Here is an 18804-nt window from a genome sequence, read left to right on the forward strand (position 1 = left end):
AATCACTATCACTCTACTTGATATAATACAGATTGCTCAGAGGTGATCTGTGTCTTGCCTACAAAGGAATATCACACCCTGCCCTACTAGAGATGCTCCATATACGCAAGTCTAACTCCTCGCACATTACCTGCTCGAAAGGCCTAAATCTGATATGTGACATCAACAAAACTGTTTGTCTCCCAGAGGCTGCCCCATTTCTGGAATAGACTTCCCATATATATCAAACAGAGTACCTCACTGACCCTCTTCAAGTGCAACTTTGATGAGTGGAAGGGAAGCCATAAATGTGTCCAAGAGGTTCCACCTGTGTCCCTCACTGACAGGGGTGACAGGTGCAGAATGAGGTTTCTTTTTTGGAGATAAATTCTTGGCTAGGCTTGTAAGGGCCCCAGGGCTATTAGCTTAGTAACCTCCTATAATCCTACAATCCTATGATCCTACCTGATTAGTGATTAGAAATTCAAAGAAATGGAGGTGGAGGGAGTAGCTAGGTAGAGAAGAAAATGTTAATATTGTAGTTAAGAGGTGGGGTGTAAAACAGCTTCAGTGATAGCTATATATATGCCTATCATAAGGATTACATTAGAAGTACAAGGTGAGGGTGGTGAGCGGTGTCACAAAACTATATATATATATATATATATATATATATATATATATATATATACATATACATATATATATATATATATATATATATATATATATATATATATATATATATTTATATATATATAGATAGATAAATATAGCTATAGATACATATATAAATATAGATGTACAGTATATGGCTGGGAGATGCTAGTAAAACTACTCAGGCATTAGTGAAGACTGATTGTGGGGCATAGGAATCTGAATGAAGAGAAATGTTTTGATGATATGGAAAGATGAAGATAACAGTTGCATATTTATCTGTTTTACAACTACTTTTACAGAATGTTTGTAAAATCCTTTCTTTTAATATTTGCATAATCAACTTCATTACTAATGTTTGCACCCGTTTGTTTAAAAAAGTGTATCATAGCTGTCCCACAACACATCATACTTTACATAATGAACAAAATATTGTTGTTTTATACCACGGCACACTGACATAATAGTCTGTTTAACTCCACCGCCACTTAAACATACCTCAGTGACTCCTTCCCAATGCAGATTACGTATATATCCCAGCTATCTCTTAAGTGGACACCCTTCTTTTCCTTTTACCTCAAATCATGATCTTCCTCACATTTTTCCTCTACTTGTATCACCCCCCCTCCTGAGAATAACACTATAAAAACTGCACTTTCACTACCTTCCTCCAAATTGTAACTACTTTTACTCCCTTCCTGCTCATAAGGGATAAAAGAGGTGCCAACACTATTTTTCTCAGTTTTTTCTTGTCAAGAGATGTCAGGTGCCCCCAACTAGGAGCAATACAAATAACTATGCAAAAATAACTTCTGATAACAATAGTACTAGCTGTTAGCAAATACACCATATAGACATGCATCCAATAGATTGATGTATGTGTGGAGCTATAACTAACACCTGTATGTATGAGGGGGTGGTGGAGAGAATTGACTGCAGTAGTATATACACTCGACATCTACATTTTATGGTAGGTACAAACTGTACTCATGTTCATCGTGTTATATTTGTTGTAAAATACACTTCTTGGGTTGAACTCAAAGCTTTTAGTGTATTGGCTGGTACCTGGGTTTTAGGAAGCTAGATGCCATGCTTGGTCAGGAGAGGAAGGATGACCTCCTCTCAGTTCAGGCTCTTTTGTCAGTTGTGAGCCCTGCCTTGATAAAATAAGGTAATTACCATCTCAACCATCTACATCTGTTTTTAGGCATAGGGCTCTGTGGGGGGGGTCTGTGACCCAGTTTCCTAACTTTAAGGGGCTTTGTTTAATAAGACTTATTAAAGATAGTTGTCGGTTTGAAATACAACCAAGGCCTTCAGGAACCTCGTCCAAAAATTCGATCACTGCCAGGTTGAGGTCCGAGGGGTGAGATGGAACCGGCTTGAGGCCCAGCTGCTGATTCGGGTTCTCGAGGCCGCCAGACTTCTAACCAGCGGTAGTCAGGGGCTGCGTAGGCACCCGGCTGAAAAACCGAGAACCGTGCAGGCTGCTGAGGCCTCGTATCTGGTGTTGGCCTTATTGCCTGTCCTTATCCTTGGCGCTTTTTAATCATTGCCGATGATTGCTTGCCTGACGATATGGTATAGTTGCACCGCCAAAATAATGTCACAGCGAATTCGCCCGATGCTTGATTGTACGCTTGTTTGAACCTAGCACAAAACCCGACAACCAGAGACGCCGTGATGTCTGGGCTCAGGCAAGAATACAATAAGAATGAAAATCTTTATGAGGTATTTGCTTCCCACAAGAAATGCAATTATTAACTTTGTCTATTGATCGACCCGAGGCAAGAAAAGTTTCTCAAGGTACTTAGCCAAAAGAGAAGATTTCGGCCGAATTAATTCGAAAAAACTCAGGAGCTAAAGGATCGGCACTTGTGAACTGCTTTGCTTCTCTGCTTCTGCGGCAACAAAGCAATCTGAAACGCGCCGGCTGCTCCTTTTCATCCCCCTGTCGCACTGACGCGCACACTGACCAGCGACGACAACCGACGCCGGACCAAGACTTGGGATTCGCCTATCATGGACTCGCTTCTGACGCTTCGATCATAAATCCACCACTGTACTGTCCTAATATCTAATATCTCATCCCCTATATTCTTTCATTTGCTCCCCTCTTCCTCTTATATCAGGTCCCTCATCATTTGTCTCAACTTAGATCCTCTTACTCTGTCTTCATTTTGAAAGTGTTATGCAAACCTCATGCCCTAAGCTTGCTATGGAACTTGTATGTTTAAATTATAGACCTCAGTACTTCTCATGCCCCTAATTCCCATTCTGTTTTGGCAGGTGGCACTATTCCTGTATCCCACATTCTGTGTTCTAGTTGATCCATGTCAGTTTTCCTTCCCCGCTGACCTTTCCTCACTTTCATTCTAAACCACCACCTATCCCGATCTTCTTTTATTTTTTAATTATTTTGCTGTCTCTTTCCTACACCAGAATAACCTCCTCCCCTGCTTATTTCCGTTTCTTCCATGCCTTCTCTTCCTTCCCCACCTCTCCTCCTGCTTCTTTACCAATACTGGTACACACTCTCTAAAGATTCTTTAATTCCATATTTTTTCCATTTCCTTGCTATTTCTTTTAATCCAGACCACCATTAACAATCTTTACCCTCTGCCCCTTCTTTCACCGACTGTCTCCTGTTTTTAGCCCTGATAAGCACAGCTACTTTTATCTCCCTTTTGGTGACATTCCCCTTGCCATACCTTCTTTGCCTCTTTCAACACTTCCTTCGTCTGTAGGCAGTACTGTCACAGATGCCATATGTCTGCCCTCGGTTTCTCACATCTCTCCGTGGTTTTCCTCAGTCCATCTTTTACTCCTTATTTTCCCAGGTGTCCTAGACTATAAAGATATACCCTGCTCATGTTCCATCCCCAAACTCCTTCTTTCCCTATATATCATTTTCTGACATCCAGCTGTTTCTCAGCTTTGTCATAGCTTCTTTATTTTCATTCACCTCTAGGTCCTTGTAGCTCAGCCTATCCTCCATTTACAAATTACTGTCCAGTGCACCTTGTTGGTCTGCCTTACCCTTGATTCTCCCTGCCTTGTCCCTGAGTAAGTCCTAAGAGAACAGAAACTTTTCTAAAATGATCTGGCTACCTTAATTTAAGAAGCAGGCAGAAGGTACTTTCTATTAAGGAAAAAAATGTTTGCTTGTTTGCTATAAATACTTATCATGTTATACCTTCTCTACTAAACCACATCAAGACAGTCTGAAAGGGCATACTAGGGGGAGGGGGTAGAAAAGATATAGTCAGTGCTAGAATGGTATTTTTAGCCCATATTCAAGGTACAAAAGTCCTGGCACCATATTAAATCCCAGAGAATGTCACTACTGATACACATATATCCCAGGTGTTACTCCTTAACCAAGTGTATCCTGGGAGCGTGTCCATTATGATCCATTTATGGCCCAGCCACTGTAATTCCTACCTCATGCCTCTCTTGGGACAATGAAAGTACTATCCCATGCAACATGCTACTCTTGATGCACACATGACTCAGAAACATGTCTCTACAGACCCATGTATGACCTAGGAGCATGTAACTACTGATGAGTGCATGTCTCAGAAACATGTCACTTCTGATGTCATTCCTTGTCCATGTATGCCCTGAGAGCAGGTATACCATGCATGGCGCTACTGACCTACACATCTCAGAAACATGTCTCTCATGACCAATGCATGGCCTGAGAGCATGTCAGTCTTGAACCATGTAGCTTGTGAATCCTCATCCATGCATGTCCCAGAAGCACATCATTGCTGACCTTTGCATTTCTGTAGATCATGTCACGCCTTACTCATGCATGTTCCTGGATCATGTCAGTCCTGGACCCATGCATATTGCTCAAGCATGTCAATCCTGGCCATTGCATTTCTTGGGAGCATGTCAGTCCTGCCCATTGCATGCCCTGGGAGTACATCATTAATGTCGATTCATGCGTGCCCTAAAACATGCTACTTGACTCATGCCCTTTGACTACCCTTAAGGCTAGTTTTGTTCACTGGATGGGTGGACACAAACTTACATCAGTGTTATCATGCACGACCCTGGTGAGTACTAAATGCTCAGAAAGAATAGCAAGGACTGTTAAATGTATCTGATTAAGGGCATCTACAGTCCCTGGAATCACTTGTCTAATACATGTCACTTCTGACCCATCTATGGATGTCCTGAAGCATGTCACTTCTGAGCCAAGTATTTCCCAGAGCATGTCACTTCTGACCAATGTGTGTCCTAGCAACATGTAACTGCTGACCTTATTCATATCATGGGAGCAAACCAGGAATTATAACTGCTTTATGCTCCTTATTAATATATATATAAATGTATAAGTGATAACTGAATACTAAAGCATGTGACATTTACAGTAAATGCTGTTTGGAAGAGTTACAAATGCACACAAGCTTTAAGTGCAGACACATATGCATAAGTACTTTAAAGACACAATTTTGAAATTTAATGAGCATTAAAATGGAATCAAAACAGTCTGGACATTTTAAAAAATTGTGACTGGTGTGTACACACCATAATTAACACCCTATCCCTTGCTCTGCATGTGCCCATTTTGTATTTGGTTATTGGATTGACATAGTTCAGTTATATGCAAAATGAAATGTTTCTCACTTTTACTAAAATGTTACAACTAAGAAAGATGTTTGAAGGATTACAAACCACATATTCCACCAATAAAGCAAATATACAAGACTGGGCCCCTTACATACTGCTCCGTTATCTGCTGGTGGATCTCCATGTCACCCAAACCCAACTTCAGTTCTCCACTGCCAGAAATGACAGCACAATATGTTGCTGTTCTGTGGTCCTGAAAACGGGCAACACCAGCCATGTCCTAAAAAATAAAAAATAAATAAAAACACTGGTTAGAGTTCTAAAACTACAACAAGAAATTATAGGAGCATTGTACCACAACATTTATATTGGAATTGCCTTTTTGAAAGGATCAGTAAAGTGTATCCTTCCTTAGTCTATTTAAACTTTTACTTGGAATATCTAATTAACACCTATAACCCAACTTTTTGGTTTTACTCTTCTGCATGCTGTCTTTAAACTTGAGACTTCATTGCAGAAAATGCCTCCTTTTCATGAGACAGCAGTATATTAGAAGCCGTTGTTCAGCAGACAGATACATTTAACTAACTGACTGACTAAATCAATGAATATATACATGACCAGTTTAAAAGTAAAGGTATTTAGAATAAATATTTATCAAACAAAAACAAACAACAGTTTTGAGTCTACCATCAGCCATTTTTTCTAAATTTTCTATGGAAAGACACAGTCTTTTTTTTTTTTTTTTTTTTTTTTACAATTGCATTCACCTTTAGTTGCTCTCCAAGTTGTTTTACTATTTATCATACCTCATACCTTATTCTCCCTAAGGTTAACTTATGTTTTTGCATCACATTTTCTACCCATTTCCCATCCTTTTCCTATGTCTGTTTCTTCATTTCATTGCATCAGCTTTGTTATTCTTGTACTCCTCAGTCATTATCACTATACTTATTTGTAGGCCACCAAGAGATAACAGAAAAAAGAACTTGTCTACCTTTCACCTTTGCAGACCTTCTGAACCTATTCTGTAGTAGTGCCCTTATTCCTACCAGTTGAACAGCTGGACTGCCATTAATTCCTTCCACAAAAAAGCAGATACCCATGTTTACTGGAAATGGCTTTTCTTGGTCAGCTAACCCTGGTTTTTTTCTTGTCCTCCTAAAGTCTTCTTCCAGTGTTACTTCTTACAAATTAGGCCTCTGAAATGGTCACGCATCATCTGAATCCCTCCCTCCTCAGACTTTATTTTTTTATTTAAGGGGAGATAAGTGGACTGGACAACCCAGTCTCTATCAGCCACAACCATTTTATAGTAGTAAAACCAAAATACACACATGTATATATATGTATATGATCTGTTTCATTTAATTGAATGAAAATTGATTGAAACTCATTAATTGAAAAAAAAACAAACATGAAACCAGTGGGGGTTTGGATAAATCATTAAAACCTCCCCACAAAAAAAAAAAAAAAAAAAAAAAAAAAAAACATAATACAGCCTCTTTTTGCTGGGGACAAGCTATCCTACATCTCTGCACCCCCTGCCACTTATCTATACCAACTCCAAGATTGCACAGTGGGGGGGGGCACATTTCCTTTTTCTCCACTAAATGCTGTTCTCAGAAATTCAACTAAACAATAATCAACAAAAGTTCAAGAAAATGGCATTTAAAGAAATGAAAGAAACCATATACAGTTGCAGTTCACATTTTTGAACAAGTGAGCATTAAAACCAAGTGAACTGTAATGATGTTTGTGCAACAGGCAGCCAGTTTGTGCAAACATCTGTTGGAATGACTATCACTATGGTCAACAAAGGCAAGTGGGGTTTTGTACGGCTGTGTGTGTGTGTGTGTGTGTGTGTGTGTGTGTGTGTGTGTGTGTGTTGGGGGTTAGAGTATAGGTGATTTAAGAGGATAGATGTAGTGCATATGGTTTAGGGTTAGGATAAGGGGATAGATGTTGTACATATGGAAGTATATGTGCTTTAGGTTAGGCAAGGGGATAGATTTACTGTGTGTGTGTGTGTGTGTGTGTGTGTGTGTGTGTGTGTGTGTGTGTGTGTGTGTGTGTGTGTGTGTGTGTGTGTGTGTGGGGTGAAACCATCCAAACTGTTTTCTGTAGTGGTAGTGTTAAGGCAAGTGCTATTTTAAGGTAATGTACATGTTTAAGGTTAGAGTTAGAGTCAGCACTCATTACTAAAGTGTGTGTGTGTGTGTGGGGGGGGGGGGGCTAATCCCAACCCTGCTCTTGCTCCTAACCTTACCTTAAAAAATATCTTGCTATAATACTGCTACTGTTCAGACAAATGTAAGATGAATATGTGGAAGGACAATGGGTAATACATTGGAAAACTGATTTTTTTATGTAGTTGGGGCCCATAATTTGTGTTGTCAGTATAATGGAGAGTTGATATTTTTTGGTCAGCATTTGTGTGTTGATCATTTAACACGGCAACCAGCATGATTACTGTACATATAACTCGTGGATGAAAAAAATTTAATTTCAGCAAACAGTGGCCACAAATACATGATAAGTCGGTTTGCTCAGTCAAGTCTCAGCTAGTTATACTTCTGGGGAAGACATTAGGTATTTCAATTAAATTCAAGAGTAGCACACAGATAGAGTTATGTATATTACACAAATTCAGAAAAATAACAATAGTTTGAAGGCTATGGAGGTATTATAAAGTAAACAATGTAAGATATGAGAGTAGTCTGCATAATGATAAGAGGATTATGGCTGAAGTGCAAGTAAAATTACACACATTTTGCTCTAGAATAGCAGGCTCAGATGCCAGCAATGGTTGGCTCAGATGCCACACATAGGTTCATAGGTAGGTACTAGGCTATTGGCCCTAGGGCCTATATAAGCCTAGCCAAAAATGTACCCTGGTTTTCGCCACCCAAGAAAATTATTTTCCTTTGCCCCTGTCAAGCAGAGCCACACTCATGATCCCTGGGGTGAATTTCCTATTTCCCATCCAATCATCAAGATTTTTCTTGAAGAGTGCTAATGAGGAGCTCTGTTTGACATAGATAGGTAGTCTGTTGCAGAGTATGGGAAGTCTCTGGGACAGGAATCTATCCCTCCAGCATGTTCTGTTTATTGTGGTGACAAGGTTTAGGTCCCTAGAGCATGTAGCTCAGAGGGATTGGGATTTGGAGCATGTCCAACAGCTCTGGGTTTGACATAGCTTTGTATGTTAGGCAGAGATCGTCTCTAAGTAGGCGATATGCGACGAAGTAAAGCTGGAGTTTTTTTGAGACGGTCTGCGTAGGGCATCTGTTTGAGGCCAGTAATCCTCTTTGTGAGTTATTTCTGTGGCCTTTCCAGTTGTTGTAGATGTCTTGTGAGGTACATACCAAAAGGGGCATTGTACTCTATAATGGGTCTAATGAGTGATGAGTAGAGGGGAACAATGACCTCTTTTTTTCTGGATGAGAAACCATTTGTGATGAGGTGAGCCACGTAGAAGGATTTCCTGACCACTGTGGTGATGTGATTATCAAAGGAGAGACTACTGTCCACCTGTGTCCCAAGGTCTCATCACATTTTTGGTGTTAAGTAGACTACCAGCTATGTGGTAGTTCATGGGTACAGAGTTTTTACCAAAGGGGATGACAATACACTTTTTAGTGTTGAGCTTCAGGCCATGGCTTTGACAACAGGCATCTGTCTCAGTGAGGCCTTTTGTAGTATGTCCACATCATTAGGAGTTTCGATTATGGCTCCTAGTTTGCAGTCATCTGCAAACTTTGTTAGCCAAAGACCTTCTGTGTTAGCCTGTACATCAGAGAAGTAGATACCAAACAGGAGAGGACCCAGGACTGAACCCTGTAGTACTCCACTTGTCACTGGTCTGAATGTCGGTTTTGGAATCTGCTACTTTCACAGTGTGGGTTCTGTCCATGAGCCAGTTGGCAACCTATCTTGTGACATAGGGATTTATACCTAGTTTAGTGAGCTTATCTATAATTACAGAGTGGGGGATGGTGTTGAAAGCCTTGGCGAGATCTAGATAAGCTGTATGAACAACCTTACCCTCAATTATGGCTTTGGTGAATGCTTCAAAGAAGTCAGCTAGGTTTAGGAGACATGATCTGCCTTTTACAAATCCGAACTGGGTAGGGACCAGAGTTTGGAGATTACCAATGTCTTTGTTTATGAGTTCCATGATGATACATTCCATGGCCTTGCAGACCAGGCTCGTCAGGCTAATGGGGCGGTAGTTCCCAGGGTCAGTCATGGCTCCCCCTTTGTGGAGTGGGATAACCATCACGGTGTACCATTCAGTGGGCACAAAGCCTGAGGTGAGGCTATGACTGAACATGGTACTTAGGTAGGGTGCCAGTTCATTCTGTAGTTCGTGTAGAATGCAGTCTGGCATATTGTCAGGTCCCATGGATGCTGTGTTCTTGGCTTTGGAGAGTGTTTTACATACTTCAAGGCTCATCTACTACTAATAGAATGGAGAGAGTTTAGTTGGGGTTCCACAAAACACACACCACTTCAAAGAGTAAACAGGTTCATATGCCACATGACTGCTTCTTGGATACCACAAAATACAAACACAAGAGTCAAAATGCTTGGTTGTCACACTATGACTGTTTTCTGGGATTTATCAGAGTCTTTTACCATGTGCTTAGATGCAGTCAGATATAGTTACTGACAATTAGCAAAATATAAAGGGAAACATAAGTATAAATAGCTGTTGATAATGCCAATTAATGGGGCTAGGAGCATACTTAGATATTATAACTACAGCAGTTGAAATAACTCACCTGGGGGCCAACAAAAAAGTTACAAACAAACAACAGCTATGAGTAGCAAACTTTAGCAACCCTGCAAACCATGCAAGGGACCAAGATGAATGTAAGGAACGTTAGACAACAGTTATTCACACCATACACACCAGCTGTCACTATACAGTGCAATGTACTCTACTGCTGCTCTCACAGTACAGCAAGGTCAAATCCAGTTAAAGAATCACACAGATGTTAGTGAACTAATTACAAACTCACACTTTCTTGATGTCTTTGAGACTTGCATACACTAAAATCCTCTACTCTCACTAGGAAAACAGGCTAGATTTTCCATATTTATCAAAGTTCTGGCATAATAAACAGTATTAACAGGTTATAAATAAATACACTTTAAAAGCATGCAGATGAATTGGCTTGAATAAAAACTTGCACTCCTTGGGGTATTTTTAAAACTATTTTATTACTGTAAAATCAAATACAAAATTAAAAAACTACTCCATACACCCTTAAAATAACTAACTGAACAACAGATCTAACAAAAAATAACATAAATTGGAATCGAGAGTGATTATGTGGTACAGATTATGCATCTCACAGACTTGATCAAGCAATCATCGAGACCTGAATAAGTCTTTCCGGGTTTATTTCTGAACTTTCCCAACTCCAATGAACTTTTTGTCATAATTCCCTTTTGTATTTTTACTTTTGCCTGTAATCTTATCCTCATCACTTCTCATTTCAGAATTCCCTTCATTTTCCTGTCCTGCTTGTTTAACCACTTCTTTCTCTCTCTCTAGATTTACATTTGTTTGTTTTTTCTCGTTACATTCTTTCATTACACATTTCTTCTCCTCCTCACGGTGTCCTTTATGTATACTGCTTTCTTCTGTGCATCTCTTGGGATCTAATTTTGAGATTTTAACTTTCATAGGCTTCACTTCCTCTAAATTTCTGATCACCTCATAACTTAAATACTCAGGTAATCTATAATTAATTAAAAGTTGTTCATATACAAGTTTTTTTGCTTGATAAAAAAAGTTCAATCTGACTATTTTTTGCTTGCTCGTTGTCTTTTTAATCCATTAACAGTTGTTCCAAAACTAATTTTTATTTCATTTCCATCTACATTTTCTCATCTGAGGGTTTATTTTCCTTTTCCCTTCTGTTTTCCTTTCCAGTTTGAAGATGCTGTCAGCTGTACCCTGCCCTAAGAATGTTTATATTCAGAGAATCTATTCCTTGTTTACTAACAGAATTTATTTCCCAATTATCGTCAAAACTTTCATTACATTTGAAACAATATTTTAAAGACTCGTTTAATAAGTACATGGACAAGTTTTCATCACTTGGTAGATCTATGAGATAAGTTTTCATCACTTGGTAGATCTATGAGATAAGTTTCATCACTTGGTAGATCTATGAGATAAGTTTCATCACTTGGTAGATCTATGAGATAAGTTTCATCACTTGGTAGATCTATGAGATAAGTTTTCATCACTTGGTAGATCTATGAGATAAGTTTTCATCACTTGCTAGATCTATGAGATAAGTTTTCATCACTTGCTAGATCTATGAGATAAGTTTCATCACTTGGTAGATCTATGAGATAAGTTTTCATCACTTGGTAGATCTATGAGATAAGTTTTCATCACTTGGTAGATCTATGAGATAAGTTTCATCACTTGGTAGATCTATGAGATAAGTTTCATCACTTGGTAGATCTATGAGATAAGTTTTCATCACTTGGTAGATCTATGAGATAAGTTTTCATCACTTGCTAGATCTATGAGATAAGTTTTCATCACTTGGTAGATCTATGAGATAAGTTTCATCACTTGGTAGATCTATGTTTTTATTTTTTTTTCTTACTCTGCTCTCTCTTTCCTCTCCTTACTTCATAGATTTAAGGCAGTGTGTTCAAGTCTGACGTTTGCAGAGGAATACAGATTCAGTGAAGTTGAATCAACAACATTCTTTCCCATCCAGTTATTGAGGTTTACCTTAAATGTTTCTAAATTCCCTGACGGATGTATATCTTGTGCAATTTTAATCTGAATATTGAAATTGTTTGGGTTAAACATTTGCTCCTTAGACTTTTGAGAATTTGAACAGTTCCAGATTAAATACTGCCTTATAGGCTTTAAATGCAATTTGCCTAACCCTGAGTGTGTCTATAGTGAAGACAAAACATGTCAATTTTTTTACAACTATCAAAATACAGTAAACTCTCAGTTAACTGGCACCCACTGTGATTGGTAGATGCCGGATAACTGTAGTTTCTGTTTGCTTGATAGTTACTATTAAAAATAGACCTGACTAATACGGTAACCTACACTACTTGTTTGTTTTGACTTGTTCTCAGGTTGGGAAGAGAAGAAATGTATTCCTATCTTCCTTTTTAAAACTCTAAAACTCTAAAATATGTATGGTATGTTTCTGCAGGGGGGGGCAGAAAGTGCAACACATGAAAGACCATCTAAGACCAGTCTTCATACCTCTCAACTGTACAGATTTTTGCAGCATGCTCAGATTTCTACCTCATATTTTCGATATCATCCTCATAAAATCTTTGTTTTCTGGTACATCGCTGGCAAAGTATTGACAATTTAAGTCAGAATATAATGACAGGCATCTGAAGTTCAGACTTCATTCCCTTCAGAAAAAGCATGCTAATGCAAAACCTCTTATTCTATCACATTTCTATGTTTGTAAATGCAATATTTAAAAGTTGTCCCTATTTTATGGGCCTTGGTTCCTCCATTATTTGTAGCTTTGTCCAGGTTTCCTGTTCTAAGAGGTTGAGAGGTGTGGTCTATATGTGTTTTATAAAGTCTTTTAAGCTTGTATTCTTCCCTTAAAGATATTAACTTAAGTGTTAGTCCCATATGGATGAGAGCTCTATTTCGAATATAGTCAACATGTCTATCAAAGGAAAAATCTGAAAAACCTCAATCTTTGTACTCATATACAGCTTCAAGAATGCAACTGTTTGGATTTACTGAGTGTTTTATGGATGGCTTGCAGAAGTAAACAACTTGATGTTTAGTTTGATGAAAACACAGTCCCACTTTATTTGCCCAGTCAGAAAGTGTATTTAAAAACATACTAAATGATGTAATCTTCATCTGAATTGGCTATAGAACCTACTTTGCCAACTGTCTGCATTCTTAGCAAACCAACAATGATTGCTGATAGGGTGGGTTGAAAATAGTTGAGAATACTAAGTTAAACAAAAAAGGTCCCTAAACTAAACCCTGTGGTACATCTGAGGTTATAGGTAAGTCTTCTGATTGCATACCTTGGATTGAAACACACCGAGTTTGGCCAACAATTAACCCAGTTAATCAAATATGGATTAAATTTGTAATACATAGGATTAAGTCTATAGAGAATTGAGGGAAAATATTGAAAGCCTTGGCTAAGTTTAAAAATATGTCATATTCATCCATGTTTTATTTTCTTTTAGAAGGCTTATCTTGAATATTTTTAACATTTGTTCAGCAAAATTAATGGTCCCAAACCTTTCATCTGTAACACTCCATTTTATTACTTTTTCCTCATCTCCTTTTCCTGTTTTCCTTCTTTAATAAAATAACTATTAAAATCATATTTGTATGGAAGACCCTCTCTCTAATAACTTTGAAATAAAATCTCTAGGCAGCATAATTCATTGTAAAATAACATATGATTAGTAAAAGTTTATCTCTCAACTATTAGTGGCACTATTTGTACAGTTGTAAATAGTTGAGTTCAAATGTTTAATTTACTTCTTATATTATCTACTGGTCACCTTTTATTTCCTAATGTTATGTCTATATTACCTCAGTTTATTTAGAAAACTGTCTTATTGTGTCGGCTTATATCATTTTCTATACAGTAGATAACCAGTTTTTATTTCTTCTGTCATGACAGGATGATATAGGCGATTTATGTTAAATGTCTGTATGTTTTTCATTTTCATTCATTGCATATTGTTTTTTTTTGTCATTGTTGTTAACATTTAAATCTGAAAATGCAATAAAATATAAGTTGGAAAAAAAAATCATATTTGCGACTAAACACTCATGCTCCTGTACATCTGACAAACATTTTCTTCTGAAACTTTGCTTTCTTCTGTCTTTCTTTTCCTTGCTCTTACCTATTTTAGCATAACTTCTTATCTCCTTTTAGAATATTCATTCATTTCATTAATGTCACCTCATGAATCTTATATGAGTATACATTCTTCTTCAACTATGCCAGTAATATTTTTATATCACTTTGTTCTTTTTGCTTTCTAAATGTGTTTTTCCAATTTTATCAAAAAACTGTTAATCTATCTCATGATTTGAAAAATTACTACTGTTTGAAGAAAATAAAAATGAGAATATAATAATAATGCTAATATTAGTTCTAAATATGTGGGAAACATTCTCAAATTAAATTGTGTCCTGGACCCAATAGCTTGAAAAAAAAGAAAACCTTTGGGTACAGATTTTTCAAGATGACTAATATTATAAAACTAGGAGTTAAAAATATAAGTGGTAAAGCTCGAAAACTCAACCAAATAAAGTCAAACTAATCAGCATTAAAAATATTGTTTCATGCATGCTATTATAATCATATGCCTACCCCCCAAAATTAAAAATATAAACCTATCATATCAGTTCTAAGATTCAAGCTGAAGTCTATTAGTATACCATTTGTTCAATAATCCTAGACATCCTGAAATACATTAAAAAATAAGAAGTGACCTACAAGAGATTATTAACTCATTTAAGCCTATAGTGCCTTTTTACTATACTTCCTGTTAACACACACAGCTCCTTATACTTCCAGTTAACACACACAGCTCCTTATATTTCCTGTTAACACACACAGCTCCTTATGGTGTCCAGACCCTTTTCGGATACAATTTCTTTAACTAAGTGACTTACTGGCTTGTAATAGGAAGGATTAGAAAGGGCAAGTAGTTCATAGGTTCATAGCTAGGTACTAGGCTATCGGCCCAAGGGCCTATGTAAGCCTAGCCAAAAAGTCCCCTGGCTTTCGCCACCCAAGAAAGTTATTTTCCTGTGCCCCTGTCGAGCAGAGCCATAGAAGTGATCCCCGGAGGGAATTTCTTATTTCCCATCCACTCATCAAGATTTCTGTTGAAGAGTGTTAATGAGGAACTCTGCTTGACATAGATGGGTAGCTTGTTTCAGAGTATGGGAAGTCTCCGGGACAGGAATCTATCTCTCCAGCATGTTCTGTTTATTGTGGTGACAAGGTTTAGGTCCCTAGAGTGTGCACCTCAGATTGGGATTTCTTTAGGTGTAGGATGTCCAACAGCCCTGGGTTTGACATGGCTTTGTATGTTAGGCAGAGATCACCTCGGAGTAGGCGATATGCTATGCAGTAAAGCTGGAGTTTTTTCAAACGGTCAGTGTAGGGCGTCTATTTGAGGCCCATAATCCTCTTTGTGAGGTACTTCTGTGGCCTTTCCAGCTGTTGCAGATGTCTTGTGAGGTACATTCCAAAAGGGGCGCTGTACTCAATAATTGGTTTAATGAGAGCCGAGTAGAGGGGAACAATGACCTTTTTTTTCCTGGATGAGAACCCTTTCATGATAAGGTGTGCCACATAGAAGGACTTCCTGACTACTGTGGTGATGTGATTATCAAAAGAGAGACTACTGTCCACCTGAGTACCAAGGTCTCTTATCACACCTTTGGTGTTAAATGGACTGGTGCCTATGTGGTAGTTCATGGGTACAAAGTTTTTACCAAAGGGGATGACAATGCACTTTTTGGCATTAGCTTGAGGTCATGGCTCTGACACCAGGCATCTTTCTCAGTGAGACCCTTCTGCAGGATGTCCATGTTGTTTGGGAACCTAATTTGCAGTCATCTGTGAACTTCATCAGCCAGGGGCCCTCTGTGTTAGCCCTTACTTCAGAGAAGTAGATGCCAAACAGGAGAGGACCCTGGACTGAACCCTGTGGTACTCCACTTGTCACTGGTTTGAAGTCAGATTTGGAGTCTGCAACTTTCACAGTATGGGTTCTGTCAGTGAGCCAGTTGGCAACCAAGCTTGTGAAATGACACTAAGACTGTTAATGTAGGATATCTCACAGTAGAAGAGCCTCGATTATATTATGCTTTTTAAGATGACTTTTCAGAAAATGCTCTAGAATGCAAGTATGTGTGTAGAGAGTGTAAGAGGTGTGACATTCCATACCACATGGGTGTTAATGAGTTAAAACAATACACAAAACCAACGTATCCATATGCAATGTACCAACAGAGTAATAATCTTTAAGAGATCGTCAATTCATTAATATTCATAAAATGCTAAAAGTGAGAGTGACCAACAAGGAGTATCCAAAAACCTTCAGTCAACAGCATCAAATCTTGCTTATCTTTCTGGTTTGGTTTTGTATCCATTTCTTACATTTCAAAATTTTTTGCAATTCTCTCTAAAAAGCTCTTTTTGTTAAGAAATAAGAATCTCTAAACCACATGTTGCAATCAGAATTAAAGTTGCACAACCATTGTAATATTCATGACATTCATGAGCATTTGTAAGCATTTAAAAGCTTTTAAAAGTTGTGGCTAATAAGTCGAAGTACATCTCTCTGCTCTTACACTGTACTTCAGGCAAAATTTACAAAAAAACTGTATTTATCCAAAAAGCTCCAGAGAGGGTTAAAACAGTACATTGTGCAATATTCTTGCAGCATTTATGTTGCCTGAGGAGTATATTCACATTAATCCCATTCATTAGGATGTAAAGGCAGAAGATCAGAATGAAGTAGCACTGAAAATAGCAATTGAATGTATATGTCCAATGTTTACACAGCAAAAGAGTTCTACCATTTTCCACAGTGCTCTTCAGAACCAAAAATTTACAGCAAAATCCTTTTGCTTCAAGTCACATTTATCTCCTAATTTACTTTCACCTCGTGCTTCTACTTGCTTGTTTCTCCACACTTCAGCAGTCCAGTCTGTGCTCCTTTTCACAGCAGACACTGTAATCAGTGCAACCTGTTTACAATTCATTTTGAATGTGTCAGACACTTTATTTAAATACCTGCTGTACCACTGCCCTTTCTGCCCCAAGTACTACTTTGAAGAAGAGAGAGAAAAAAACATTTCTTCTACTTTGACACCAAAGCAAGCAGCTTAACAATGGTTTGCTACACTTAGTTGTCTCTTTTTTCACAGATCTTCCCAGATTGATTTTGTCTGATATTTTTGCCCTGTCCCTCATAGAACTTTTGATTTTCTGGTCAATTACTGTGGATTGCAATCAAAACTGAAACCAATTGTGAATAATGCCAGACTTCAGTATTTCATATTTGTCAGAAAATGCATGTTGATGCAAAACCTGTTATTCCATTAGCTTTTTATGTGACATACAGTAATATTTAAAAAAAAAATTATCCATGATTTTGTAGATTTGTTCCCTCTATTTTCTTTTTATCTAGAATTCTTGAGCAAAGAAGTTGAGAAGTATGCTGTAAATACAGTATAGGCATTTATAAACTAATTACAGGCAGTCCCTGAGTTACAGACATCTGACTTACAGACGACCCATAGATAAGAACGGGCTGCCGCAATGTTGGAAATAACGTGAAAATAAATAAAAATCTTTAAAGTTGCTTAAATCTTGCCATAAAATGAAGAATTCTGTTGCACCTTCCTTTTTCCCATTCGTGAAGCTGCTCACACGTATTGTTAGAGCAGTTACTTCCCCCTTTACGGAGAACAAGAGATCCAATCGATTAAGAGATCACTGTGTTGGTGATGTGATTGGTCAAGACTGCTGGCTTGTGCAGTACACTGTATTGAAGCAGCCACTGTACTGTATAGTAGAATGGGCAAATGGCATTGTGGCTCACTAGGGTCTAGATGACGGTAGAAGTTCTGGCAGAGGTCTGAAAGTTCAGAAAAGAGTGGAAAACATTTCTGGGTGATGCCTATGGTACAGAAATGTGAAGTGAAGCTTAAAAAGAGGGAAGTTTAACATATTTGTTGTATGGAATGTTCTACTGTACTGTTGCAGTACAGTACAGTAGAATGTTCCATGTACATGTTTTGACTTACATACAAATTTGACTCAAGGACAGAATCTTGTCCTTAACCCGGGGTCTTCCTGTACCATACCTTTCAAGTGTCCAGACACTCACAGAATGGCCAGACATCTGCCTCATATTTTTGGTCTGTTCCTAATAAACTTTGTGGTTGTTTGACAGATTATGGAGAATGAATGGGCGGGGTCTCAGTGATGAGATGGTTGTGGCTTGGAGGCTCCCCAAACCTGTCTCAAATTAAGCCCCAGAGTTTCCAAGCCTGGCCCTGACAATTTGTTTTACAAAACAAAAACATGAGCATTGCTACCTGGAATGTTAAAAGGGTTAAATACCTCCTTAAAAATAAAGTTTTTGTTTATTTAAGACAGCTAAATTTAAGTAATAGCATTAAAGGAAAACCACCTAGACTGACAAGAACATGAGGCATTAATGAGAGGTTACTGGGCCTCATGAGAACTATCCATCTATATGGGAGCAAGACATGCCTAAGTCATTGTAGTGAAGAAGTTATGAAATATGAATGATGATGTCAAGTAGGAATTAGAGTGTATCAGAGAGACATGTGTTTACATTTTAGTTCTAGTTGCCATCAGACAAGACAAGCAAAAATTTCAAATTAAGTTGAGTTTGATGCTGGGGTTTATGGAGAATTTGTCAGTATTTATGGGAGATGAGAATACAGTTAAAGAAGTGTGAGGTATACTGAGGGCATTAAGAGCTTTAAAGATTGGATCATTTTGTGGGTATTTATGTTAGGGTCAT

General features: G+C 38.0%; 1 protein-coding gene across 1 annotated transcript in view; it reads right to left on the reverse strand.

Annotated features, from left to right (window-relative positions):
• LOC122815724 (pseudouridine-metabolizing bifunctional protein C1861.05-like) overlaps positions 1–18804 on the reverse strand; it is an 871888-nt gene that overhangs the window by 565510 nt on the left and 287574 nt on the right. The window contains exon 13 of the mRNA XM_044088476.1: positions 5369–5497. Within this exon, the coding sequence (XP_043944411.1) occupies positions 5369–5497 (129 nt within the window). The remainder of the gene's footprint in view (positions 1–5368; positions 5498–18804) is intronic.

The sequence above is a fragment of the Protopterus annectens genome, chromosome 11.part0 (assembly GCF_019279795.1).
Source record: "Protopterus annectens isolate FY-2018-M chromosome 11.part0, PAN1.0, whole genome shotgun sequence".
Taxonomy (NCBI): Eukaryota; Metazoa; Chordata; order Ceratodontiformes; family Protopteridae; genus Protopterus; species Protopterus annectens.